Source organism: Nycticebus coucang, chromosome 22 (assembly GCF_027406575.1).
Source record: "Nycticebus coucang isolate mNycCou1 chromosome 22, mNycCou1.pri, whole genome shotgun sequence".
Lineage (NCBI taxonomy): Eukaryota > Metazoa > Chordata > Mammalia > Primates > Lorisidae > Nycticebus > Nycticebus coucang.
Window position 1 is genome coordinate 1,931,387 of NC_069801.1, and position 26,405 is coordinate 1,957,791.

General features: G+C 60.7%; 1 protein-coding gene across 6 annotated transcripts; it reads left to right on the plus strand.

The window, feature by feature from the left end:
- Positions 1-3,042: 3,042 nt before the first annotated feature.
- Positions 3,043-25,313, plus strand: ARHGEF16 (Rho guanine nucleotide exchange factor 16). 6 transcript variants are annotated; one of them, XM_053576088.1, is made up of 15 exons: positions 3,043-3,342; positions 10,741-11,329; positions 13,692-13,737; positions 14,630-14,799; positions 15,985-16,041; positions 16,432-16,592; positions 18,823-18,975; positions 19,118-19,247; positions 20,757-20,831; positions 21,096-21,188; positions 22,562-22,713; positions 22,790-22,978; positions 23,615-23,688; positions 24,063-24,164; positions 24,623-25,281. In XM_053576088.1, exons 2-15 carry the CDS (start codon positions 10,757-10,759, stop codon positions 24,760-24,762), a joined length of 2,115 nt encoding a protein of 704 aa, XP_053432063.1. In that variant the 5' UTR covers positions 3,043-3,342; positions 10,741-10,756; the 3' UTR covers positions 24,763-25,281. The 6 variants fall into 6 exon arrangements, with proteins under 6 accessions (XP_053432063.1, XP_053432065.1, XP_053432064.1 ...); XM_053576090.1 differs by lacking the exon at positions 3,043-3,342 and adding an exon at positions 3,355-3,376; XM_053576089.1 differs by lacking the exon at positions 3,043-3,342 and adding an exon at positions 3,383-3,710.
- Positions 25,314-26,405: the final 1,092 nt, after the last annotated feature.

Genomic DNA, 26,405 nt, shown 5'->3' on the forward strand with positions numbered 1-26,405 from the left:
CTTGGGGCCAGGATGTGACAGGCCAGGTCAGTGATCCACAGAGACCTCTCAGAAGAGTGTCGCAGACAGACGGCAAGCACAAAGGCTTGGGTCAAACACCCCCTTTGGGCCTCTGGGCCCTTATTTATGAAGCAGGTGTTCTGGGCCCCTACAAAGGTTGCTAAGGGGTTCTGTGAGATGAGGGGTTCTCAGGAAGGGGCACGGCCAGCCTAGAGGTCCCCAGCAGAGTGAGCCTGGTGCCTTCCTGAGGAGCTGCTGACCCTTGGTCCCAGGACACAGAGCCCTGGGACCCACCCTGTGGCTGGCCCTCCCTGAGCTCTTTCTCGCCTTGCTGGTCCCTTCTGACCTTGCAGCCAGTTCCTCCCAGCCTGAGCCCCTCTGGGTTAAGCCTTGTCTGGGGCCATTTTCTGTGTCATTACCAACCCCCACCTGCAGCCAGAGAGCACAGGCACAGAGAGATCTGCCACTTGCTCAGGGTCACATTTTGCTCATGTCGCACACTGAGTGGCCCCTGGGTCCTCGGTGATCCAGTAGGTGATGGGGATATGGGTCTTCCCAAAGCCTCCTAATTTGGAGGCAGAGCTGGGGTCAGGGTGACTGGAGGGACCAGCAGAGGTTCTAGGCAGAATGGGTGGGTGGGGTTAACCCTGCAGCAACCAAGGCAGGTTCTGAAAGAGTGTTTTACAGGAAAGCACTGGGTGGGTGGGGTCAGGAATCTGATTCTGCTGAGTGGCCTGGGGTGAAGCCTCAGTTTCTCCATTAATCAAGCCCTCCAGGCCCTCCTGTGAACTGGGCCTTGTGGGTGCAGTACCCACGGTGGCCTCAGGGAGGCAGCAGCCACCCGCTTTTCCCAGGAGCTGCCTGGAAGTGGACCTACCATGCAGGTGGCCCCCTCAGCCCTAGCTCACACAGCTCCTCCCCCATCCCTCCAATGGGACTCAGGACACCTGCACACAGAGGGGCACTTCCTGACTCCCAGGCAACCCCAGTTGCAGGGCCGGTGTTGGAGGACTAGTGAGTAGGGAAGCCAGTGCACCAGGTGCGGTTGCCCCACTAATAGTAACACCCAAGAAAATGCCAAGGTGGGTCCCCAAAGCCTGGGACCCTGGACCTAGCAGGCCCAGCAAAGGTCATCAAGGTCATGTGGCCACCCAGCTCTGGAGAGGCAGGTGCTGGGATGGTGGTGCCCTGCCCACTGCACCAAGGCTTAGGCCAGTGAGGGTCCTCTGGTGGCAGCTCAACAAATGGAAGCCTTGGGCAATAGGCCTCTCCTGAAAGGGGGAGGGGCACAGACAGCACCTCCTGAGTTGAGTCCTGGGACCTTGGGTCACATCAGTGAGTCACCAGGCATTCGCTGAATATCTGTCATGTGCAGGGCCCTGGGCTGTGGTTTGCAGAATGGACACACATGAAGCCACAGCAGAAGAGGCTGCATTAATAAAGGCATAGCATCCAGAAGAGAGGAGGTGAGTGTTCCTACCCTTCTTCTTGTCCTTAGGTTGTAACTGGATCTATTCTGATGACCACATTTTGAGGGAGATTTTGGCAGACTGGAGCATGTTGGGAATCACGAACAATCCTGAGTCAATGTTATATCTAGAGTGGACAGTGCAGTGGTCTGACGTGGGGGGTAGTAAGGTCACCCAGTACCCTGGCAGGGGCAGGATGACGTCAGCTTCCACAGGCCAAGGTGGGGGACGGAGGTGTCTGTCTCAGTCCCCTCTACTCTGCTCTGTCCCCATCTACCAGATAAAGAGAGCTGCTAGAACCACCCAATCTGACCACCTGCCTTTGCTTGGACCCTCACTGCTCTTAGATAAAAACTACATTCCCCCAGCCCCCAAGGCCCTGCCCAGGTTCCCCCCATCCCCATGACTTGTGGGCTCTCTCTGGCCACGTTCCTCCCACTTCAGAGCCTTTGTACCTGCTGTGACCACGTCTGAACTTCTGTCCCCTTTTGCAAAGCTAACATCTGCTCACCCTCCAGGTCTCAGGTTCATTGCCCTTTTTAGGGGCAGCCTCATGCAGCACCACACCCCTACTTGTGTTGCTGCCCTCAGTGGTAACTTCACCAGCAAAGACCAGAAGACCCAAAGGAAACCTGCAAACTCTCTCGGAACATTGCCTGGGGTTTGGCACACAGCTTGTGGTCCACTGGCCGAGAGGCATCACCCGACTCAGTGGCCAGGAGGATGCTGCTCCCACAGGGAGGCTGTACAAGGCCCCTGGACAGCCTGCGTCCTCCCCCTGCAGACAGGAGAGGAGGGAAGACGGGACAGTTGTGTGAAATTCCCGCGTCACACCATGAGGCTGGATGTGAGCTGCACGGGCAGGGCATGTGCACGGAGGGTGGTCTTCATGGGCAGCTGAGGCTGCTTCTCCCAGTGCAAGAGGCCCCTGGCGGCTATGGGCAGTTTCTTGAGAAAGGGCATGCTGTGAGGACGAGTCTACTGTTGCCAGGGCTGGTGTGGGCTTTGTGGGGCTGGAAACTGGGGTGGGTAACACAGGGCAGGTAGGATGGCAAGGCTGTCCCAATCTCAGGTGGAAGTAAACCCCGCCCAGCCCTCTTCCTAGCACAGGGCGCCTGATTCTGGACTCCCCCAGCTATGGGGGTGCTGCAGCCTCTACCCTGGGACCCCTCCTCCGTCCCCAGGGCTCAGGAGGGAGCAAGGAAAGGCCAGGCTTGGAGTGCAGGCCCAGCCTTGGGCACTCTGGCAAGCCCCTTCCTCCGCAGGCCTCAGCGTCCCCATCTGCAGGACAGGGGTGCTGATGACTGTCCGCACCAAGAAGGTGGCCAGAGAGCTCGGTGTGCGTCCAGGCTGCCCTTTAGCCTGTGGGCTTCACTGCGATAAATATGTGTCCCCGCAGGGCTGGTCTCCTTCAGGGAAGGCCTCCTGGAGGAGGAGGCAGCGAGGCGAGGGCTGGAAGGCGAATGACGCACGGAGGAAGTCCAACCACTGCGGCCCCCACGCCCGGGAGGCGACGCCCGCGCGAGCCACAGCGAGCGTGGGAGCCGGGGAGGCGCAGGAGGCACCGGACAGCAGCGACCCTGGCCTGGACACGGAGGCGCGAGCCAGTCCGCAGGTCACGTGGGCGCCGGCCGGCCCAGGTGCGGCGTGTGACGCAGGCGGCGCGGCCAGGTGCGCGGCGGCGCAGCAGGTGCCCAGCCCGGCCCCGCCCCGCGGCCCTCGGACCCGCCGCCCGCCGAGCAGGAAGTGGGGGGGCGGGGCTGGGAGGGACCCGAGGGCTCACCCCGGAGGCGGCTGGAGGCTGGACCCACCGCGCGCCCTCCAGCCGCGCGTCGCTCGGCTCCTCCGCTGCGCAGGTGATCCCGGGAGACAGGTGAGCGTGGGGGGACACTGAGCCTGGGGAACAGGTGAGTCGGGGGAGGGGGAGGAAACCTAGGGGTGGGGCCTCTCCTTGGCTATTGCCGCAAGCCCCGCCTCGGGGACCGCCACGACTTGGCGACCCTCTCCTCCTCCGCCCGGACTGCGAAAGGGCGGAGCCGCGGACCGGGCCCTCCGACACGACCCGGCGACCCCGGGGGCCTAGCCCCTTCCTTGAAGGGAAACTTCCGCAGCCGGAGCCAGGATTTAGGCTTCAGCGCCGAGGGACTCCTGGAAGTTTGAAAGGTTCTAAGAGGATACGCAGCATAAGCCTCCCGAGAGCTCCTTGGGGACTGTGTCCCCCAACCTGCTGCGGTCTCTAGAGTTAAGAGCAGCACCCCTATGCCCCCCAGCACGCCCTGGTGGGCTTGGCACAGGTGCAGGGAGGGGTACTGCTGTGCCTCCGACTGAAGGGAGTGTGCAGGGCTGCAGGCTGGGAGGCTGCGTTAGTTGTGGCTCCTGCTTACCAGTGGGAACCGTGGACGCCCGGCGCCCCGCCTGTCTCTAAATCTGCAAAATGGGAGCAAGCACCCCTTTTGAGGTCTGAGTGTGGACTCCAGCCCTGCTTGTGGGGCGGGGGGGCTGAGGTAGTGGCAGCCGTGAGACCTTGGTGCCGCTGCATCTGACCAGATGCCCACCTGGGCTCTGTGCCCTTGAGATGAATGTTTACCACCTGACGTGGGGGTTTCCGTACTGGATACCTTGGGGACCAGGGAGAGGGTCCCAGGTGCTGTCTGTGGCTGTCCACCCAACCTCCGTGCTGCGCTTAGGTGTGTGGGCTCAGGTGTATCAACTAAGGTGAATCACCTAAGCTTTCTGAGCCTCAGTTTCTTCATTTGTGAAAAGGGAGTGAGAAGTGTTCCCTTACAGGGTGCTGACCCAGCGAACCTGTGCTGAGCTCCTGTTCTGGGTATAAGTGTGTCAGACGGACGTGGTCCTTGCTGTAATGATGTTCACAGTCCACAGGGAAGAGGCTGAGGTTGGGGGTGGGGGGTGCAGGCTAAAGGCAGGTGGGAGAGAGCAGTGCAGGTGAGGGTCGTGTGGGCTTCCTGGAGGTGACCAGTGAGGTCTCAGGCACTGGAATAGAGAGCACCTGGAGGGTGAGCTGGAGCAGGTGTGCCAGATGAGACACCTGGAGGTGAGCTGGACTATGTGTGTCAGGTGGAGGCCTGCAGGGGAGAGGGCTCAGCTCCCCCTGGGTCACTTCTGACCCACGTGACCACCCTCTGTGGGAATCGCACTCTACCTGCATGGCAGGAAACTGAGGCACAGAGCTGCAGTGGTGCAGTGCAGCTGCTGGGGTCCCCACGGTGAGTGAGCCCCAGTTTGCTGCCCTGAGATTGGCAGTCTGTGTTTGTGTTTTGCTCCAGGCTCGAGCACTCACCAAGGGTTTGGGCATTACAGTTTTGGTCTCGGTTCCAGGTTTATCTTGGCCGCATGTCCCCTGGGCCTGGGGTCCTCCCTGCATGCACAACTGTCCGTCCTTGGCAGCATCTTTATTTCTAGAGACTCTGTGGCTGAGCCCAGACTCCCCACTCGCCTGGTCCCCTGTGCTGACACAGTCATCTAGGTCAGGACAGGGCCTGGCTCCTTGCCTGGCTCTGGCTGGCCAGCAGTCTGACCCAGGCAGGTCATGTTACCTGCACACCTGGATCCCTCACCTGTCAGAGAGGGAAGACACCCATCTTCCAGAAGTTTGGGGAGGAGCTTAAGACAGGATGGGAAGGCCTTCGGAGGGCACTGCCTTTGGGACCTGTCAGAGTGGGACTCTGATTTCCTGCCTGGGACGACTCCTGGAGCCCTTGGGGGTCTGGTCAGGGCCGGGCTTTGGGACATCTGGATTCAGAGCCGGGAGGCTGGGAGTGGCTGGGCAGGGCAGGTGGATCCCACCCCCCCCCCACTGTGCTGCAAGCAGTGAACCTCCAGTTAGATGTGCCGAGGTTTCCTTCTTGACCCTGTGGGTGTTTGCTCCAGATACCTGTGTTCTGGCCGTTCTGGGCACTGTGGGGTGTTGAACCCTTCTCTGCCCCATCCCCGCTCCAGGCTAGTGCCCAAGACCATCACCAATGTCTCCAGACCTGCTGAGAGTGTCCCCTGCTGAGGGCCACCTTGCAAATGCAGATGGCTGCCCTGTGTACCACCAGACTTAACAAAGCCAGATCCTGCCCCCAGATTACATGTGGCTCCAAGCTCCAGGCTGGGTCAGGCAGAATTTCCCAAGTACAAGGGTGTCATTGTAGGTTCGGTTTGACTGCAGAGACAGGGGTCAGGTGGAAGGTTCTGGAGAGGCCAAGCCCCACCAGGCAGGCTGGGGTCAGCAGGACCTACAGGCCAGGGTAGGAGGGACAGAGATGCCCAAAGCTGGAACTACCCCTGGGTGGAGCTAGAGACCACACAGTAGCCTAACCAGAGGGGCGGCCACTTCCAGACTCAGGGCGATCGGGTCCTGGTAACCAGGAGAACATCTGTGACCTGAGCCCCAGGCCCAGGAGAGACTGTGGTTCTGTGGGGCAGCAGGAGGGATGGCGTGGTGCTGGGGGCTGGGCTACAGAGCAGCCCTTCCCAGCCAGGCGAGGCATGTGCAGCTTAGGGCTTGCAGGCTGACTGGGTCACCTGAGACTGGCCAGAGCCCTCCCTAACCCCACCTGGCCTTCCATGTCCTGTAGCTCCTCCTGGAAAGTCCCACAAGTCCCTTCATCACCCCTAAAATACGTGTCAGGAATACCAGACAAGGTATTTAGTGGCAAAGAGAATAGGGAGGGCCCAACCGTGGGGGGCCTTTTCAGCCCACCCTGAGCAGAAGCAGCAGGAAGCCACCTGAAAAGCAACACAGATGGGCCTGGAAGCCTCTTTGGGAAGACAGAGTCAGGGAGAGGAGACCAGGGCCGAGCAGCCCAGAGCCAGGCCTTCATGCATCAGTGTGGGAATTGAGCCCAAGTATTTGTAGGGGCATGAATGCAAAATTGTCCCTGCCCCAGAAGCAGAAGGCTTACAGACGTTGGGAGATGGGACAGGCAGCCCACCTGCAGCTGTGGCCACTGTGCACGTCTTTGGAGCTTTCCTGAGGCTGCTTGGCAAGTCCAGGCTGCCTTGAAAGGGAATAGATCCACTTCTGTGGCTTATGGCCACTGCAGGGCACCTGGCCTCTCTGTGTGGCACCATTGGCTGGACAGAGTGGCCTGCACTTGCTGGGAGGGCAACTGAAAGGAATCTGAGCTCCAGCCCCTCCCTTTCACCAGCTCCAGGACAGCAGGCATGGGCCAGTGTCTAGTGAATGGGACAGGTACAAAACCCAGCAGCCTGCAGGAGAGGCTGGGGTCGGGCAAGGAGTCCCACAGAGCCCTCCAGGTCAGATGCCTGTGCTCATAGGTGTGTGCACCTGGGCCTCCCACCAGCGCAAAGCCTTTCTCCTAAATAGAAGCAAAAGGAAACAACCAACTACCACCAGCAGTTGTTTACAGAAAGCCTGAAAGAGAGACCAGCAGGGGCTGAGACGAGAAGAAGAAAGTATACACTGTAGTTGAGGCTCCAGCATCCAGCCAAGAGAAATGTGTTCAGAAGAAAATGTAATCCTCATCCTCAGAGTTAACAGAAGATGTTGGGTGCATAAAGCAAGAACAGGATGCGTGGCTAAAGAAGAAAGAAAGTTCTTTGTGGGGTAATGAAATTAACAAGAGGGGGGAAAGATTGGGAGATTAAGTAGAGGGATTGTCCCACGAAGGAAAACAGATGAAAAAGTAGGAACGGAGAGATAGGAAATGGGGAGAGATTTCAGGGCTTCAGTACTCATTGAGGGATACTCCAAGAAAGAAAACCAGAGTAGAAGAAATTAATGAAGAAACGGTACTCAAACACTGTAGTCCTAAAAGACAGGGGTAACCATCCGGGAAGTTGCACCTGGCTTGGTGACGGGAAGTGGTTCCCCACGGAGGCACATCACCGTGAACATCAGAGCCCCTCAGCCAAAGCGGGAGCCCCAGACCCCCAGCAGGGCAGGTCTGAGATGGAGAGATTGGAGTGTCATGGAGCACCCCACCAGCAGCACTGAGGACAGAGAAGAACAGAACAGAATGATTCGCGGTTATGGAAGAAAAAGGGCATTTCCAGGCTGTCAGAAGCAGGCACCCCTGCAGGATGGTTCGGGGTGGGGGTGGGGATGTCAGGTCCGCCCGAGGCGAGCCCAGAGGGAGGACAGAAGGTCTCTGGGACTTGGAACTGTAGGACAGATTCTCCGGAAGCACACAGCAGAGACTGGGAATGCTGGGGGAAAGATTAACCAGGAGCCAGGGCTGAAGCAGGAGGAAATCATTAACGAGGTAGTGAGGCCTTCTCACCCTCGGGGCTGCTGGCCTGGTGTGGCATTGCAGGGCTGAGTCCTCCACTGGTAGGGAGAGGGTGGGGACAGCCTGAGGCTGTGACTTATTGAAAATCCTGGGAGAAGCTGATGAGCCCAGAGAGTTGGCCCCTGGGGAAGGGGGAGGGTAGGGACACCTGGCTTTTGGGATACGCCTTTGTTGCTCTTTCACTTTCAAAACTGTCCAAGCACAGTTCTTTAATAAAATTCAGAAGGCCCAGGGGTGCTGCCCGAACCACAGCTCACGACAGCTGGGTTCGGGAGGGGCACTGGGTCCCAGAGCTCCTGCCCACAACCTTCACAGTGTCGCCCTCCTTAGGGCCCTGGGTTCCCAGCCAGTGGTGCCCCAGACCTGTGGGTGTGGCTGCCTCTTGGGGAATGGAGGCCACACCCAGCGGTGGCTCACCCGACAGGTTCCCATTAGGGCGCCTTCCAGCCTGAAGCAGCCTTTGACCGCCCCTGGGAGAGGCTGCCACCAGCTGGGGAAGTGCCACCCGCCAGGGCTGGGGCACTGTCTTGGAGGAAAGGGCTAGGAAGAGTCAGATCTGGGCAGAGAAGTGGTGGCCTGGGCCCTGGAGGGCAGGAAGGAATGTAGTAGTGGGGGGTTGTGACTTGGGGCTCCTGAGAGGAGGAGATGGGTGTGATGATGGGAAGTACCCCCCAGATAAGTGAACCACGTTTATCAGAAAAGGCCTGCACAGGATCTCGGGGCTGTCCGTGGGGGTATCTTGTGCTTGCTGTCTATAGAGACAGAACTCTGAAGTCACCTGGCTTCTCCACCAGGTTAAAATGCAGACAGGCTACCATGGTGGGTGATCCTGGGATGTGGCAGACCTGCCCAGGCCCTCGCTGGCATCACAGAAGACAGGCCCCCAGGGGAGGCCTGGTGTAGCTGCTGTTGTCATTCCTGTGACTCTCGGCATGTCCTGAGGAATGTGCCCTCCCCGGCCAGCGTGGGGGCTGGCAGCCAGCCGTCTGTGGGCAGCCCCTCCCTAGGGCCTGCACTCCCACCTGGGATGGTTTTTTGCAGAGAACTGGTGTCCCGGAGAGCTTGGTAGCCTCTGGGGCTGAGTGAGGACAGAGAGCCAGACCTCCCAGTGTCCCACAGATGCCCCAGCATGCTGATTTAGTCAGTTGTATGGCCTCACCAGGCCTCCCTGCAGAGAGTAACTCTGGGCAGGTGACTCTGACCCTTGTTTTTCTGCCAGAAAAAAAGGTTTTGACCTCTGGAGATGTGTGGTTGTCACATACAGTCTGGGGGCTGGCCCTGTTTTTATGTGACTCAGAGTCCCGGAGCACATTTCCTCCATGTGGCACTTGCTCCTCCGTGGTCCTCCTGAGCCCTGGCACCTGTTCCGCGGCCTCAGTCACTGCAGCACTGGCGTGGGCCCAGCAGCCAGCCTGGTCCCATTTCAGACCCTTTGCACCCCTGAGCTCCTGGATGCTTCATAGCAGCCTCAGGGATGGACTTTGACAGTGCCCATCATCAGATTTTGAGACAAAGACACACAAGTGGTATCACTTGCTCCCAGACGCTGTGCCCCAGGCAGGGCCATGCCTGACTCATGTGGGAGCCCCTGAGCTGGGATGTGCCTAGAGCACTGGGAGGGCAGACCCTCAGAATGGGCCAGTTAGTGAGGCTGAGAGAGGGGCGCAGACCAGAACCTAGCTTACCTTGGTCAGGAAAGGTGGCCGTGGACCGTGCCCACCCCACCCAGGACGTGATGTGGCAGAGTGCTCAGGAGCAAACCGTCAGGGGACTCCTCCTGGGCCCCAGTTCACGTACGTGTGTCCCCGGTCACCAGGACTCCATCTGGATGCACATGCCCATGGTCATGGCATCAGGGGACAGGCACAGTGTTGAATTTCGAGCCAGCTCATCAAAATTCTATGTGAGAGGGACACACGTCCCAAGCCCAACGGTACAGGAGGGACAGCCCTGCCTAGTGCAGGAAGGAGGAAAGTGAGAAATGTTGGCACCAGGTTCATAGGAGCGTCAGGCCCAGGGCTGAGGATGGTGGGGTGTAGATGGACTTGGGGACACACGATGCCAGCAGGGATGGGCCAGAGCATCCCCGGGGTGGGGAGTGGGTGGCCCACACGTGGCAGTTTTGGGCCATAGTGATGCCTGTGGGGTGGCTACTCCCCATGCTGGGTGGCGTGTCCTGCTGCCCTGGGTTGGGGGCCAGTGCTCTGCTATTGTTACACCTGCACAGGACAGGTACTGTCCTCTCAGAGGAGGCTCCTGGAGCTGGGGCTGCCGGTTCTATTCTGAGCTTGGGGATGTGGAAGGATGCTGCGTGTTCCTGGCGTATGGAAGGGTTTTATAGGCAGCCATTCACAGACATATCACCACGTGGTGTGGCTAAGAGAGGGGCGCAGACAGGCCGGGCTCGGATCCTGGGCCTGCCACATCCTCTGTTTCATCCTGGACAAGTCCCCAGGCCTCACTGTTTCACTTGCAAAACGAGAGGAGACAGCCACTTCTCTGGGGAGCCTGGCCCGGGGGCTCTGGGAAGCTGAGGTCACCACCACCTTACCTGATGCCAGTCTTGGGGCGCTGCAGAGGACAGCATTAACTGTCCTCGTGACCACAAGGAAGTGCCTGTTGTCAGCCCAGCTTCCAGCCCAGACCTGTGGTGCTCCAGGGCCAGGCACCCCGAGCTGCCCCAGTTCACCCTCAGCTCAGGAGTTTTCCTGGGTGTGCTGCGAAACAGAGGAGGCGGGGTGTTCCTCCCAGGTCCCTGAGAGGTCAAGAACCAGCATCTGGCTGACCCTAGGCCTGCCATTCTCAGACACACCCCTCCCTCCATCGGGGTAGGTGGGGGCTGGGCTCCTAGGGACTGGTTTGTGCCGATGACCCGCCCTGCCACCAGCTGAGTCACCATCCTTTGCACAGTGGGGCTCTGGCCCAGCGGGTGCTAAGGAACAGGAGGAGCAGATGGCCAAGAGGCACAGGGAGTGAGGCCCTCACGAGACCCTTGCTCTGCCTTTCCCCAGGACCCTGAAGCCCAGCATGTCCAAGCGGCACTCGGACAGTTCCTTGGAGGACAAGCTTCTGGAACACCGCTTCCACTCAGAACTCCGACTCGATGCCAATGGGAACCCAGCCCCCGGGCTCCCCATGGTGCGGGGTTCCCTACAGGTCAGGGCCAATGCTGCCTTCCAGTCCGAGGCCCCGGCACCCCCAGGGGATGAGGAGTCACGTCCTGTTGTTCTAAGCACGCAGAGCCCGGCGGCCCTCAAGATGGGCACCCAGCAGCTGATCCCCAGGAGCCTGGCTGTGGCCAGCAAGGCAAAGACCCCAGCCCGTCACCAGAGCTTCGGGGCAGCGGTGCTTAGCAGGGAGGCTGCCCGGCGGGGCCCCCAGCTCCTCACTGTCCCCAGCTTCTTCCTGGATGACATGGACATGGACTCAGGCCCCGGGGGGATGCTGAGGCGGAACCTGCGGAACCAATCCTACCGGGCGGCCATGAAGGGCCCGGGCCAGCCAAGCAGCCAGGGGGACTCCGTCCAGCTGAGCCCCAAGCTCCAGGCTCTGGCTGAGGAGCCCAGCCGGCCTCCTGCCCGGTACCCAGTGAAAAATAAGGTAGGGGCCTACACCTGGACAGTAGGGAGGGGCTGTAGGCCGGGGTGCCCTGACCGTCTTCATCCTCATCCTCTGCACTGTGGCTGTGGCTGCTTAGTGAGCACCTACTGTGTGTAGGCTGGTTTTCTTTTAATTTTGAGATAGGGCCTCACTCTCGCCCAAGCTAGAGTGTAATAACATCGTCGGAGCTCATTGCAGCCTCCAACTCCTGGCCACAAGTGACCCTCTGCCTCAGCCTCCCAAAGTGTGTGGGCCACCGTGTCCAGCTGTGCACGCTACTGACTGGTTTAGTCTAGTGAAGCCCGACAGCCAGGCCTTGGGTGTGAATACCCCACATTATGGACAATGCGTCTGAAGCTTGGAAAGGCCAAGAGTCTTACACAGATCCCCAGATGCTGGCGTCCACCTGCCAGGCTGAGTGGAGAACAAAGCCTTAGGTGAACACACCTCTGAGCCCTGGCTGGGTACTGGCAAGTGTGAATGTAGGGCTCAGTGATGACTTGCAGCAGTGACCAGCCGGGCTCTGTGTGCCTAGGGGCTCCAGGCTGGTACTCGGGTGGGGGCAGCTGCCCCGTTGCCTCGGATTTGGCAGAAGTCTGCATGTTCCTTCTGTTCACTCCCCACTTCTCTGCCTGCTATTGGGGCTCTGCGGCTGGGGTCCAGGGCGGTGTACCCTTCCCTGGCCAGTGATACAGCCACAACTGTAGATGTCTCTTGAGTCTGGGGACCCAGGGGGCCAGCATGGGGCCCCTGGACTTGGTGTACCTTTCCTTTGAGTCACCCTCCCCAGAGATGGGGGCCAGGCCCATGTGGCTGGTAGCCAAAGGCAGGGAGAGCTGCCCAGCACCTGGGCACCCTCTGGCCAGGGCTGGGGCTCTGACCCCCCCTGCTTGGTCTCTTATCTGGTGGGCTGGTGCCCAGGAGCCCAGCTGGCCAGGGCCCACCCACTGGGGCTTCTCCAGCAGCCTTGGAAGGCCTGAGCTTTCTCAGGAATTGGGAACAGAAGCAGCTCTGGGCCAGGGGCATTTGCGCAGCCTGGAAAGCAGCCCGAGACGCAACAACTGACTTGGTGAAGGGCTGAGGGGTGTCTCTTGTTGCTGTGTGAGCCCGGGCAAGTTCTTGAACCCTACAGACCCTTGGCCTCCCCGTGTTAAGCAGCAGTCCTACTGGGGTGGACTCAAGATCAGAACTCAGCTACCTGAGTGCTGGCCACTGTCCACAGGAAGGGTATCCTCCCCTGGGTGCCCTCCCCCTCCCCCTCTGCCCTGGCTGCCTGCCCAGATGGAGCTGCAGCTACAACCTCAGGGGAAGCTGAGACCTCCTGTCAGCCTCCAGGCTGGGTGGCCCCATGTCTTCTTGGTCACCAGTGATACCACACCCCAGAATCACCGAGGGACCTTTGTTGTGGCTCCCCACACCCCAGGGGCTGGGATGGCCACACCACTCTGTGCCCAGCCTACAGGGCTCCCGTAATCATTCACTCACTCAGCACTCACTCACTGTTGATTCCTGCATCTGCGGACACTCCCTGAGTACCCGCTACACACCTGGTGCTGGGGTGCCGAGGTGGGCCCTGTGGGCGAGGTCTGCATCCTTGAAATGCTCACAGGGCCGGGCCGAGCCCAGCTCAGGGGGCAGTGGAAGCACAGAGGATGGGCTGCCCATGACTTGGGCCCTGGAGCAAGGAGGGCGAGAGTGGAGGTGGGAAGGGTGGGGGCTGGGGCAAAAGCTCCAGCCAGACCTAGAGGCAGCAGAGGTGGGGGCTCCAGGATGCAGGGCTCAGGGTGCCTGCCAGGTACAGCAAGGGGAGTTTTCAGATCCCAGCCTGTTCGGAAAAACCAACAACTCCTGCTTTCTGGGAACCAGCGTATGTGTGAGGTTGGGAACATGTTGTGTCCTGGCCAAGGTGGGGGCTCCAAGCTGGGCATCTGCAGGGTAGGGCCCCGTCGCCTCCAATGTTGTCCTTTAGCTGCAGGTCCCTGCCCTTCTACTGTAGATCATGACCTGCTAGGGCCCTGAGTACAGCCCCCTGTCCCTGTCAGCCTTTGCAGAGCCACACCTGCCCAATCTTGGGCTTCCCAGACCCTCTGCCCACTCTCCTGACTGTCTCCCCTCTGAACTAGCTCCATCTTCCTCCAGGACCTACCCTGCCCTCTCTAGGCCTCCACCTGTCTGTCCTGGGGGGTCCTGAGGCCCTTGTGGAGTTGACATTTATTGAGCACCTTCATAACCCCTCCCACTGGCCATGACTTTGCCCATGGGGCTGAGAAGGTCCTGGGTACCAGGGCAGGAGAGTCACACACAGTAGGCCCACACCTGCCCCTCCCCGCTGACAGCCAGAGTTTGTCTCTCATTTGCACAGAGGACGCTGGGGCGGAAACGTGCACATAAAGGCTCCTTCAAGGATGGTGAGTGTGGCTTCAGCAGGCAACCAAAGGCCGGGCTGGCTGGAGCTGGGCTTCCTGGGAGTGTCCCTGGGGCTTGGAGAACTTCTGTGGGGTCCTTCCAGGGACCCAGATCCTGAGGTCCCAGTACTAACTGTAGCTCTGAAGGATCTAGAAAGTTCCCTCGGATTCCCTTCTGTGCCATCCCAAAGCAGGGGACAGATAGCCCCCATGCTCACCCTAAGCACCCCAGGTGTGTGCGAGGCCCAGCCCGCAGTGGCTGTGCCTGTGGGACCAGGACCAGATCAGAGGGTGCTGGGCCCGGGAAGTACAGATGCCAAGCTGTGCGCTCCATCTGCAACCCTCACGGTCAGAGGAGATCGGGGGGGGGGGGAGACTCAGGCGGGAGAGCTGGATACCAGCAACACCCATGGGGAGGCGTGAAAGGTTGGGGCAGCAAGGCCCAGGGGCGTTGGGGGTCTTGACTGCCCAACACCTGGCCTTGTTGAAAGGCTCTGAGACACAGTGGCCTGAGCCAGAAAGGGCCCTCCATCCCTGCCAGTCCCTGGAAGCTTTGTGGTCAGCCATGGACTGGGAAGTGGGGATCCAGCCTCCTGTATAAAAGTCTCAGGGAAAAGCCGCTCTGAGGGGAGCAGCAGCCATGTCACAAGTCCAAGGTGAAGTTGGCGGAGGCTCCTCTGCTAGTGTAGTGGTGCCCTAAGCTAGGGACCAGCTGATCCCAGTCCCAGGCGGGGCTTGCTGAATAGGAAGGAGGGCTCGAGGGGATGGCACCAGAGTCTCCCAGCTCAGCCAGGGCACAGGTCCCACCCAGGGCCTCCCTCCCACTGCCCAGGCACAGATGGCCCCTGTGGGTGCTGCTCTGACCCTGGTCTGAAGGTGGCTCTTCTCTCTCCAGACCCCCAGTTCTACCAGGAGATCCAGGAGCGCGGCCTGAACACCAGTCCCGAGTCTGACGACGATGTGCTTGATGACCCCACCAGCCCAGAGGGGACTGGAAAGGCAGACTCCACCATTGTGGTCAAAAGCTACCGGCCTGCCCAGGTCACTTGGAGCCAGCTCCCAGAGGTAGGCTAGGGTGGGGGGTGAGGCTAGCCCAAAAAGGCAGGGGGGGCACAGGAGCCCCTGGTCATTCCCTCCCCTGGCCCATGCTGTCATGCAGGTGAGGGGCATCCAGGCTCAGACATGTAGGGAGCTGAGGGCACAAGGGACCCCTTCCTGGGGCCCTGCCCCCAGAAGGGCCAGAGTCTACGAGAGGAGGCGAGTGGGAGGAGCCAGGGCCAAGCTACCCCCTCACTTTCCTGTCTGAAGTGGGGCCTATCCTGCCCTATGGCTAGGGGGTCTCAGTGGAGGGTGTGGCCCCAGTGTGGACAGACTCATGACTCTCAGACTCATGGCAGGAAAGGGTGGGCCTGGCTTTTCTTCATTTGCCAGACAGTGGGCCCCCTTGTTTGCTGTTCCCATGAGAGACAAGGGTTGTGGCCATGACCACCCGCCCTGCTCCGTGCTGCTGCATGCCATGGGATCCCAGCCAGGGCAGGCCCCGCATTGGGTGGGGGCTGGTGGGGAAGCTTCCTCACAGATGGAAAGGTCTGGATGCATGTTTACTCCCATGGAAGCTAGGGATATGTGATCTCCCTGGCCTGGGGCGAGGTGCCATCACCAGGGTCTGAGACTGCCTGCCCAGGCCTAGGAGGAGGAGACCCTCCACAGGGTGGTGTGGCCATGCTGTGCGCTGAGTGAGGGGGCTCAGGAGGAGATCTAGGGGGAGACTCAGGCGGGAGAGCTGGATACCAGCAGCACCCATGGGGAGGCGTGAAAGGTTGGGGCAGCAAGGCCCAGGGGCATTGGGGGTCTTGACTGCCCAAGGCTGACATAATGTCACCCATCCTTCCTGGGCAGGGCATTGACTCACTTGGCCCAGGGGGGTTTGAGTCATGGTGCCACCCTCCACGTGGCCCACCTGGGTGGGCTCCGCACCTCTCTGGCCCCAGGGAGGGTCTTTGGGGTGAGAGCCCCTCACTCAGGCCCTTCCCTCCCTGGTCTGCCCGGGGAGGTTCCAGGAGAGGAGGATGAAGTCCCAGCAGGATGAGCCAGCTCCCTGGCTACTGGTGTTCTAGGAGGCCGTGGCTCTGCCTGCCCCCAGCCACTCTGTCCTCCATATGGGCCCTGGGTCCAAGGGAGGAGGGCAGGAGGGCATGTGGTTGAGGCTTCCGGATGTGTGAGCGGCAACAGTGGCTGTGCTGTCCTCAGGTGGTGGAGTCGGGCGTCCTGGACACGCTGCCAGCTGAGGAACGCAAGAGGCAGGAGGTAAGGGCATGGGCAGGGCTTCCCCAGCCATGTCATGGGCTGCACAGTGACCTGTGGGAGGAGCTGCAGCCACGGTACCTGGGGACTCTGCCTTCACCCTGTGCCGGGTACTACCTGAGCCCTGTGTATCACCATGTGAATTCTTAGGGCAGGCTCCATGCAGAGGGGCCACCCTTACCTCCTCCCAGACGAGGACAGGGTCCTCACACAGTTTGTAAGTGGAGAGCTAGGGTGCAAGCCCGGGGCGTCAGGCTCATATCCCCGGGCTGGCTGTCCTGACAGCCCTGTCCAGGGGTTCTGTCCAGGGCTGGTAGCCCCCCTTGCCCCACTGCCCAGATCATGCCTATGTCCAGCCTCCTGCCAGGTGGCTCATCCGACCCCTCTCGGCAGGCCATCTTCGAGATCCTCACATCTGAGTTCTCCTACCAGCACAGCCTGAGTGTCCTAGTGGCTGAGTTCCTACAGTCCAGAGAGCTGCGGGCAACCATGACCCAGACAGAGCATCACCACCTATTCTCCAACATCCTGGACGTCCTGGGCGCCAGTCAGAAGTGAGGCCCATGCCACAGCCCCCACCCCTGGGGCCCGCTTAGCACTGTGACAGTGTGGACAGGCTCTGAGAGGACTGTGGTCTGCACCCGTGGCTGGGGTGGTTTGGAGCAGCTGCTGGCTCAGATGAGGTGACACCAAGGGCCTTTGAGGCCCTGAGGGCTGGGATGGCCTAAACACCAGGTTACGAGCATCCTGGACAATCATGAGGGGTGGAGTGCTTTCCAGGGGCATGGCCCTGCCCTGCTGATGGGCACAGTCCCCCGCAGAACACCTGGACATGGAGGCCACATGACCAACGGGGTGCTCACCAGCTGGGAGGAGGCCACAGGTTGTGTTGCACCCAGAGGTGTCTTGTGGCTGGACTAGGCTCTGGTTGCAGGGCCTGAAGGCAGAGAAGATGAGCATGAGTCTGCAGGCCCACGTGTGTGTCCACGTGCATGTGTGTGTCCACCTGTGGGGAGATGTACGTGGATATCTACACACGTGTGCGTGGGTGTACATGCATATGTGTACATGTAGGGTGTGTGTACTGTGTATGGGTGTGTGCGTGTGGGCTCTGAATGCATGGGGTTGTGCATGTGCATGGGTGTGTGTGGGCATATGTGTGCATTTGTGCATTGCATGAGTGTGCATGTGTGTAGGCACATGCATGTGTGGGCTGAGCCTCCGGCAGGACCTGGAGGAACCCCGGGCGTCACCGGCCCCTAAGCCTCAGCCTCACTGCTGACCAGGTGGACTTTGTGTGGGGCTGCTGAGGGATCGGGTCCTGTGGGTCTTGGACCCCTGGACGGTGCTGGCTCATTCACGTCAGGATCAGGCCTCACCCAGTGCTGCCTATGGAAGTTTCAGGGCTGTGGGGGGTGCAGAAGGAGGGTCGTCCTGTCCCTGGAGACGGGCTTCCTGTCAAGTCTTCCATGACTAGCTGTGGGAAGCTCCCAAGCCTTGGGGAGGGAGTGTCTGGGATCACCCCCTCCTTAGCTCTGACCCTAGCTGTGCAGACTGCGTGTCCCCCTAGAGTGGTCCCCTCTGCGTTGAGCAGCTGTGGGTTTGCTTTTGACTTCTGAAGGGCTTCAGATTGACCATTATTGTCCCAGGGGTGGGACACTATGGCTCTTCTTCCAGCTAGGCCCTAGCCAGTCCTGGCATCCACAGTGACCACCCTGGGGAATCAGGCTATTTTGTGTCAAGGCTGGTGGCTGGCTCTCCCAGACCTTCCTCAGAAGTCCAGTCACCCATTGGAGGTGCCTGTTCACATGTGTGTGAGGTGTTCTGTGTCTGAGCAAACAGGACCTCTGTCCCTGACGTGCTGTCCCATCTCCTGGGGCTCCCCAAAGAGGTTCTCTGATGCCCCCTCACAGGCAGCACAGCCCTGTGTAGATGGAGGATCCTGGCAGGGCCCAGTGAAAAGAAAGAGGGCACATTTCTAAGCTAGGCCAGGGGCTCCTTGGGCATCAGAGCTCAGGTCTACAGCACGGAGGCTCCAGCCACCACCTCACGTACTAGGTGGCCACCTTGGGCCCAGGCATTGAATCTCTGGCTGCCTATGGGAATGGACTCCTGGCTGACCCTGGCCCAGCTCAGACTGAGTGTTAACTCACTTCATCCTTCACCACCATGGCCAAGGCCTGGGTTATGGAGAAGGCTGGGCCTGGTGGTCACCTGTGGGGAGTCTGCCTAGAGCCAAGACCCCACCTTCAACACTGGCCTCTATCACCTGCTCAGAACAGGGTAGGACTCAGTGCAAGTGGACAGTTTGTGAAGCTGGGCAAGGAGCTTAGCCAACAGAGCTGTGTGGGATTTGGGACCTGTCCTTGGTGGCCCTGTCTTGTCTCCTGAGCCCGTCTGTATGACCAGAAGGCTGGGCAATTGTCCCCGCCCCCAACGTGGACATTCTGTCCTCCAGCTTTTCTTGGGAGCAGGCACAGACCGGGTGCTGCCAAGGGGCCCAGTGTGAGTGCCCAGGTGTTTCGGGGGTTGGGGGGAGGGCAGGAAGGAGCTCATCTGTCCTGGGGCATCCTGGGCTGGACTGTGGCAGACAGGCACACCTCGGGGAACACTGATCCCAGACACCTGCCACGTGCTGCCTCCAGGAGCTTGGCTGGGTTCCTGTGTGTGTGTGTGTGCGTGCGTGTGCATGTCCATGTCCGTGTGTGCTCATGTATGTGCACATGGGGCTGACTGCCAGGCCCACCCCAGCCCTCGCCCTCAGCCCTGCCTGCCTGCCCGCAGGTTCTTTGAGGACCTGGAGCAGCGGCACAAGGCCCAGGTGCTGGTGGAGGACATCAGCGACATCCTGGAGGAGCATGCCGAGCAGCACTTCCATCCCTATGTGGCCTACTGCTCCAATGAGGTGTACCAGCAGCGCACCCTGCAGAGGCTGACGTGAGTGGCCCTCCGGGGGTCCTGGGCATCCCAGGCTTGGGAGAACACTGCACTTGTCCCAGAGCACATTTCCCATTCACAGCCCGGCTTCTGTGCCTCAGGCCTCGCACGGCCTGGCAGGACAGCCTGTCCTTTGTTGTAGGAATAGCAGTGCCACCTTCCGCGAGGTCCTACGGGAGATCGAGAGGCGGCCTGCGTGCGGGGGCTTGCCCATGATCTCCTTCCTGATCCTGCCCATGCAGAGGGTGACCCGGCTGCCCCTCCTGACAGACGTGAGTACACAGCCAGGTGGCCTGGGCAGGACAGCTGCCTTCAGGGGGCCCCCTTCCGTGTAGCATGGCTCCCACACTGTCTCTGACGCTGGTGTCGCAGCATAAGACAGCTTAATACCCAGTGTGACCCAGGTGCTGCCACCCACACAGCACCAGTGCCGGGCTGTGTCCTGCCCTTTGTTCACTAACCTGATGGCTCAGGGGTTTCGCTGACAGAGATGAGCGTCACCCAGACCCCTGCCAAGCCTCCCTCTCCCACCTTCCCCGCTGGTCCTGAGCACATGTGCAAAGACCTCAGGGTACCTGTCACTCTGCCTATTTCTTCAATAGAGGGAGGGCCTTGGGGGACTCACACTGGTCTGTGTCTCTGAAATGTCGAGGAGGGCGTGTGGGAGTGAAGGGCACATATACACACGTGTACACGTAGGCTTAGGCACACCTGTGTAAGCGTGTGACATGAGCATACAGCGAGCATGCACACACAGGTACACACCACCTGTACACACAGCAGGACTGAGCCCAGCTGTCAGAGGCTGCACACACAGGTACACACCACCTGTACACACACACGGCAGGACTGAGCCCAGCCGTCAGAGGCTGCACACACAGGTACACACCACCTGTACACGCACACGGCAGGGCTGAGCCCAGCCGTCAGAGGCTGCACACACAGGTACACACCACCTGTACACGCACACGGCAGGGCTGAGCCCAGCCGTCAGAGGCTGCACACACAGGTACACACCACCTGTACACGCACACGGCAGGGCTGAGCCCAGCCGTCAGAGGCTACACACACAGGTACACGGCACCTGTACACACACACGGCAGGACTGAGCCCAGCGGTCAGAGGCTGCACACACAGGTACACACCACCTGTACACACACATGGCAGGGCTGAGCCCAGCCGTCAGAGGCTGCACACACAGGTACACACCACCTGTACACACACACGGCAGGACTGAGCCCAGCTGTCAGAGGCTGCACACACAGGTACACACCACCTGTACACACACACAGGAGGGCTGAGCCCAGTGGTCAGAGGCTGCACACACAGGTACACAGCACCTGTACACACACACAGCAGGACTGAGCCCAGCGGTCAGAGGCTGCACACACAGGTACACACCACCTGTACACAGCAGGACTGAGCCCAGCCGTCAGAGGCTACACAGAGCAGGTGCAAGCTGGATGGAACCTTAGACCTCCCAGGGGTACCCAGGACCTGCAGAAATGGGACTGCAAGGGACTCCCACTGACCGTCTCCAAGCTAGATGAGATAGCTCGGGGTGGATGGGGCTGGGGCCCCGTTCCCATTCCACCTGGCCTGCTCTGGCAGAGCCCCGGGTGGCATGGAGGCTATCCAGGGGCCAAGTGCACCAGTGAGGCTAGCTCTGGATGACTCTGGAGCCCCACCCAGGGCCTGGTGTTGGTGGGGAGATTTGTGCAGGCCGCTATACCTGGGGTGCATGAGGGGACCTGGAGCCTCACATCTACTGTCCTTTCCAGACACTCTGCCTCAAGTCCCAAGGCCACCCTGAGAGGTATCAGGCTGCTAGCCGTGCATTGAAGGCCATCAGCAAGGTGAGAGGTGTCCCCATCAGGGGGTGCCCAGTCTCAGTGTCTGAGCTCAGCATAGACCCTGGGGCAGAGAGGTTCCCAAATCATCCATCCCAAGCCTTTCATGGTACTGACAGGGAAACTGGGGCCCAGAGCGAGTGGCGTACTCACACAGTGGTGAGCCCACTGCATGGCTGGGCAGGTGGGCTGGGTGTGCTGGGGCTGGGGAGCAGGGGTGTGCCGTGGGCCCCGCAGCCTCAGAGTGTTCACACGTGTGCCCACACACAGCTGGTGAGGCGGTGCAACCAGGGCGCCCACCAGATGGAGCGTACAGAGCAGATGTACATGCTGCACACACAGCTGGACTTCGGCAAGGTGAAGGTAGGCGGCCCTTCCCAACCCCTTCCCTCCCACTTTTCCTATTGTACTGCAACTGAGTCCAGGGGTCACACCCCACAAGCCTGAGGGCTGGAGAGAGGCCTGGGGCCTGGGCCACACTTAGCCAGTGTGTTTGGTCTCCCCAGACCTCTGTTTTCCCATCTGGGAGTGTCCATTTGTGAACCCCTCCCCCACTCCTGCTGGGTGGGTATCTCTGGCCTCACCCCCAGATCACACAGGCAGAGAAGGCCCCAGGTCCTGAGTGACCGAGCAGAGGGGCAGCAGGCTTGCCCTGGGCCAGGACTCCTTGCTGGCTCATCCAGTGCTGGGAGAGATGGTCACTCCAGGGCCAGCTCAGGTCTCGGGTTTCCCAGTGAGGCCTGGATTCTAGGGAAGGGGCAACCTCCAGAGCCCTTCCCAAGCAGGCAAGATTCAGACATCTACCCCACAGAACAGCCCCCAAGATCCCACAGACTGACCCTGTCCCTGTGTTGTCCAGGGGCCACCCCCAAAGGTGGCCTTGTTTGGGCCTCTTATCCTGATGCCCTGTCCGTGTAGTACCTTTTGCCTTTTCAGAGGTGCTCTAGTTGGGGTGACATGTCACAGGCCACCCTAGGTCAAGGCCGTGGAGCAACAGAGTGAAGGGTGTGGAGGTCCTACACGGAGAGGAGTCTCCTGGATGGGTCAGGGCGGGCTTCATGCAGGAGATGTCATGACCACCTGCTGCCAGCACTGAACTCACACTCATGCAGGTTGCTCTCAACTTTGGGGTGGAGTACACTCCTGCCCAGAGCAAGGACCCCATCCCAGGCCTGGCTCACCCTGGGTGGGGCAGGAAGAGCAGGCCCCTCTGGGTGGGGAGAGCGGCCTGAGGGAGGAGGGGCTGGGGGGTTCAGCATCAGGAGTGATATGGGGTGTCAAGACAGGCCATGTTGGGGCACAGGTGGCAGCAGCCTCAACCATAGCTGGGAAGCACGGCTGGCAGGTGGCCTTCCTCCATCTGCCCCCTGCAATGTGGCCCCAGGCTGGAGGTGATGTGTCTGTGAACTGGGGGTCAGGAAACACCGCTGGGCAGTGAAATGTGGGTGTCGTGAACAGGCTGGCATTTCCCATTGTGCCCTGTCCCTCATAGGCGAGGCATGTGGGGGCATCCCTAGGCCTGGCCTTTGCCTCCCGGCTCAGGGGGGACATTCAGGAGGCCAGTGAGCGGTGGGCACGGCTGGAGGTCCGAGCGGACTGTCCCGGGCAGGGTCTGGCCTGTGCCTTTTTTCAAGGTCTGGACGCATCACATACCCTCCTCTGGGTGGCCCTGACCAGGGATGGCTGGCTGGTCACTCGTCCTTTCTGGACCTCACTCAGCCCGCTCTGTCCTCCAGTCCCTCCCACTCATCTCCGCCTCCCGCTGGCTGCTGAAACGCGGGGAGCTCTTCCTGGTAGAAGAGACTGGACTTTTCCGGAAACTTGCCAGCCGGCCCACGTACTATCTCTTCCTGTTCAACGATGTCCTAGTGGTGACCAAGAAGAAGAGGTGGGACTGTGTGGGGCTGGGGGGCGGCGGGGCCCTGAGCAGGCAGGAGCCCCCACCGACAGCTGTGTCCCCACAGTGAGGATAGCTATGTGGTCCAGGACTACGCCCAAATGGAGCACCTCCGGGTCCAGAAGATGGAGCCTTCAGAGCTGCCCCTGCCAGGGGGTGGCAACCGCAGCTCCTCCGTGCCCCACCCCTTCCAGGTGACACTGCTGCACAATAGTGAGGGCCGCCAAGAGCAGTTCCTGCTGTCCTCGGACTCTGCGTAAGGGGCTCCCAGGCGAGCTGTTTCTGGGCACCTGCCATGTGCCAGGCGCTGCTGTAGGGGTGGGGGCAGAGCCTCGTCCTGGTGGGTGTCATAGTCTGGGGGTGGGGGTCATACACCAACAGCTGAACCACCAGATGCCCAGTGTGTCAGAGGCAGGGGGTCATGGCAGGGAAGGTGTGGCTGGGGCCACTGAGGAAGGGCTGTGCCCCCAGACCCATGAAGGGGGTAAGGCAGGGGCAAGGGGAGCCCAGCACGGCCCTGAGGAGGGATGGCTAGTGGGTGGACAGCATGGCTAGAGTGTGATGAAGTTAGATAGTGGGGACCCCAGGGGAAAGAAGGGTGAAGGTAGGTCAGTCTCCACATTCCCTCCAAGTTTCCTTTGACCACAGGTAGTGCTGGGCCCTCTTTCCAGACTAGGAAGCTGGGAGCAATCTGGGGTCTGGGCTGTGGCTGCCCCCTGATCAGTGACTCAGGGCAGGGGTGACCTGGGCTCAGCCTGCCTGGGGTGGAGTTGGGCCAGCAGCCCACCCACCTCCTTGCCACATCCCGAAGGCTGATGTCTGAAGGACTACCACCAGGGTGGAGGGCCGGGCTCCGGGCCTGGCCCCCGCTCATGCTTGCCCTGGCCCCCAGGAGTGACCGGGCCCGGTGGATAATGGCGCTCACCTACGGGGAGAGACAGGGGCAGGGCCCCACCAACAAGGGAGGTGAGTGGCAGGTGGGGAGCCCTGTATGTGCCCAGCTGTACCTCAGTGGTCACCCAGACCCTCCCTGCAGCCAGGAAAGGATACTCCTCTACCCAGCAGCTGGGGAAAACTGAGGCCACAGGGGTGGAGGGAGGGCAGGAGTGGCCTCTGCCAGCACTGTGCACTTTGGCCCCCAAAACAGGAGCACTGTCCTGTGTCCTCTGGAGGGGTCCCTGATTTAGCCCAAGGGAAGTTGCCACCTGTCCTTGTGCTGGACACCTGGCTGGCTCTGGGACCATGTCTGCTGGAGACCATCAGGAGCCCCAGAGGCTGCAGTAGGGCACTGGACCCGCCCTCCCAGATAGCCCTGTTGCTGACACCTGCTGCCCCCACAGACCTGCCCCAGGTGGAGGTCACCAAGGCCTTCTTTGCAAAGCAAGCAGATGAGCTCACACTGCAGCAGGCAGACGTGGTCCTGGTGCTGCATCAGGAGGACGGTGAGCGGGCTGGGGGCAGCCGGCTCAAAGGGCCTGGGAAAGGGTCTGGGTCCAGAGCAGCAGAGAGGCAGGCTAGGTGGCATGAGTTCATGGATTTCTTCAAGGGCAGACTCTCCCTGCCTGGTCGCAGGACTAAAAGTGGGCTCTTTGTCATCTGTGTCTGGGTCAAGGAGGAAGGGGTGTCTCTGCACTCCTAGGGGTCCCCGAACCCCATGCATGGGGCAGGAGGGGCTGCTTTCTTGGGGGGTGCAAAGCCTAGCCAGCTCCTCCTCCGATACCTAGTGCCTGAGGGAGGACGAGGTGCCTAAGTGACCCCGGGCAAGGCCTCTGTCCTGTGCTCTGTGAGCCAGGAGGGACAGCAGTCTGTCCTCAGAGATGTGTGGCTCTGGCATCTCTGGAACGGCAGCACAGAGGGTCTTGGGTGCCTTCTCTCACCTCCGCCCCCTGTCTGGGTGCAGGGTGGCTCTATGGTGAGAGACTTCGGGATGGAGAGACAGGCTGGTTCCCCGAAGACTTTGCCCGCTTCATCACCAGCCGCGTGGCCGTGGAGGGCAACGTGCGCAGAATGGAGCGTCTGCGGGTGGAGACGGATGTGTAGCCCGGTCACAAGGATCTGAAGAGGCCAGCTGTGGCGGATGTGGCCACAGTCCTCCTACCAGCAAGTAGCATGCCGGGCTCCAGGGAGTGCAATGGCTTGTCTCAAGGGCCCTGAACGCTTCTGTGGGTCTTCTCAAGGCCCTGTGGCTGCTGCCTTGAGCTCTGGATGCTTGACAGAAGGAAGATCACTCTTGTCCCTGGGGGAGCATCTGCCAGGAAAGTTCAAGGGGACTGTGCCAAGTCCTGGGAGGGGCCCAGCCCCTCCCACAGCTCTGGTCCCTACACCCCTACCCCCTTCACCCACAGGGCAGTGGTGAGGATTGCCACTACTACCAGCATGGCCAGCATGGGGTTCCCTCCTGGGCCCCGTAGCCCTGGTGAGAGACAGAAGTGCCTCCAGTGACCAGGGTGCCCCATGTTCCAAGAGGAGGGCAGCTGGAGAGAAGTGGCCCTGCAGTGCCAGCATGGAGGCTTCCAAACCCATTAAAGAATTTCCCTAACACCTGCATTTCCCTGGGAAGCTGAGCCTGGGCAGAGGGCACATCCACACACTTCCCAGTAAGTTACCCAGGTACCACGGGTCACACATGGTTACCGTGTGTTTGTCCTCTCACCAATCTGTTCACTGGCTGGAACATTGTGGGCAAGGCCAGTAGCTCCTGACCTTACACTGAGAACCCAGGGGTGGCCACAGCTGGGCCTTGAAGGGTGTAACTGCCAGTGCTCTAAGATTCTGGGACTCAGCAGAATCTGCAGGGACTCCTCAGGGTGTCCTGGAGCTGGGGGCAGCCTCCCCTCCCTCCCAGCCTCTCCTCCTGAGACCTGTGCGTGGGAGAGGTAGCCTCTGAGCCAGTCAGCTGGGCTGGGCATGGTGAGAGGATGCTGCTGCCCGCCCCCCCAGGCAACCCCCCCACAGCCCTCCTGTATCCCTGCTGATGCTGTCATCACCCTTCTCAGCTTGTGCACCGCCCTCACTGGGTGGGGGCATCTAGTCTGCCTGAGACTCTGCCCTCGTCCCATGGCCCCTGTATGGAAGTCAGGGGTGTGGCTGTCCTGGGAGAGATGGGCTGGTGGGGGCTGGGGGCCGTCCTCTGCCTTTCCCAGCTCAGGGGCAGCTGTGGGCCCAGATGGCAAAGATTCTGCACAGGGAGGAGATCCATTCCAGTGGCCTTCATTGCATCCATGGTGCAAGCTGGACCTGGGCAGGGACCTTGATCAATGGTGACTACAGGGAAAGAGGCCCAGCTTTCCCACCTGTGAGCTGGGTCAACTCCCTGCTCTTTTCCAGGAGCTGTGGGAGGGCACGCTGACCGCAGAGGCAGGGTGTGTGTGTGTAGGGGCAGGCTCAGCCTGGGGTGCAGCCCTGACTGGCCCAGGTGTTGTGACCTTCCCCTTCACAGGATAGGGCCTTGAAGGGTGTAACTGGGACTGTCACTCCCCTCGACAGTGAGACTGCCTGGCCCAGAGCCCATCCCGTTTGCTGTCTCCTCTGAGCACCTCAGATTGTTTTGGGACCTGGCTCACACTTCCCTGCCCCCAGGTAATGGGTCCGTGGCTCTGCTGTACTGGCTCACTGGAGCGAGGTCTCAGGGGCCAGGTCTACCTAGCCCAGCCCCTCCTGCCCAGCTACACAGCCCAGGCGGG

What these genes read in the sequence shown, in the direction of transcription:
- ARHGEF16 (XM_053576085.1), top strand. Translation starts at nt 10,034, where the DNA reads ATGCTGCGTGTTCCTGGCGTATGGAAGGGTTTTATAGGCAGCCATTCA. An exon ending in AGGAACGCAAGAGGCAGGAG is followed by an intron (nt 16,042 to 16,431) that starts GTAAGGGCATGG and finishes CCCTCTCGGCAG; the next exon opens with GCCATCTTCGAGATCCTCAC. An exon ending in GGCTGCCCCTCCTGACAGAC is followed by an intron (nt 19,248 to 20,756) that starts GTGAGTACACAG and finishes TGTCCTTTCCAG; the next exon opens with ACACTCTGCCTCAAGTCCCA.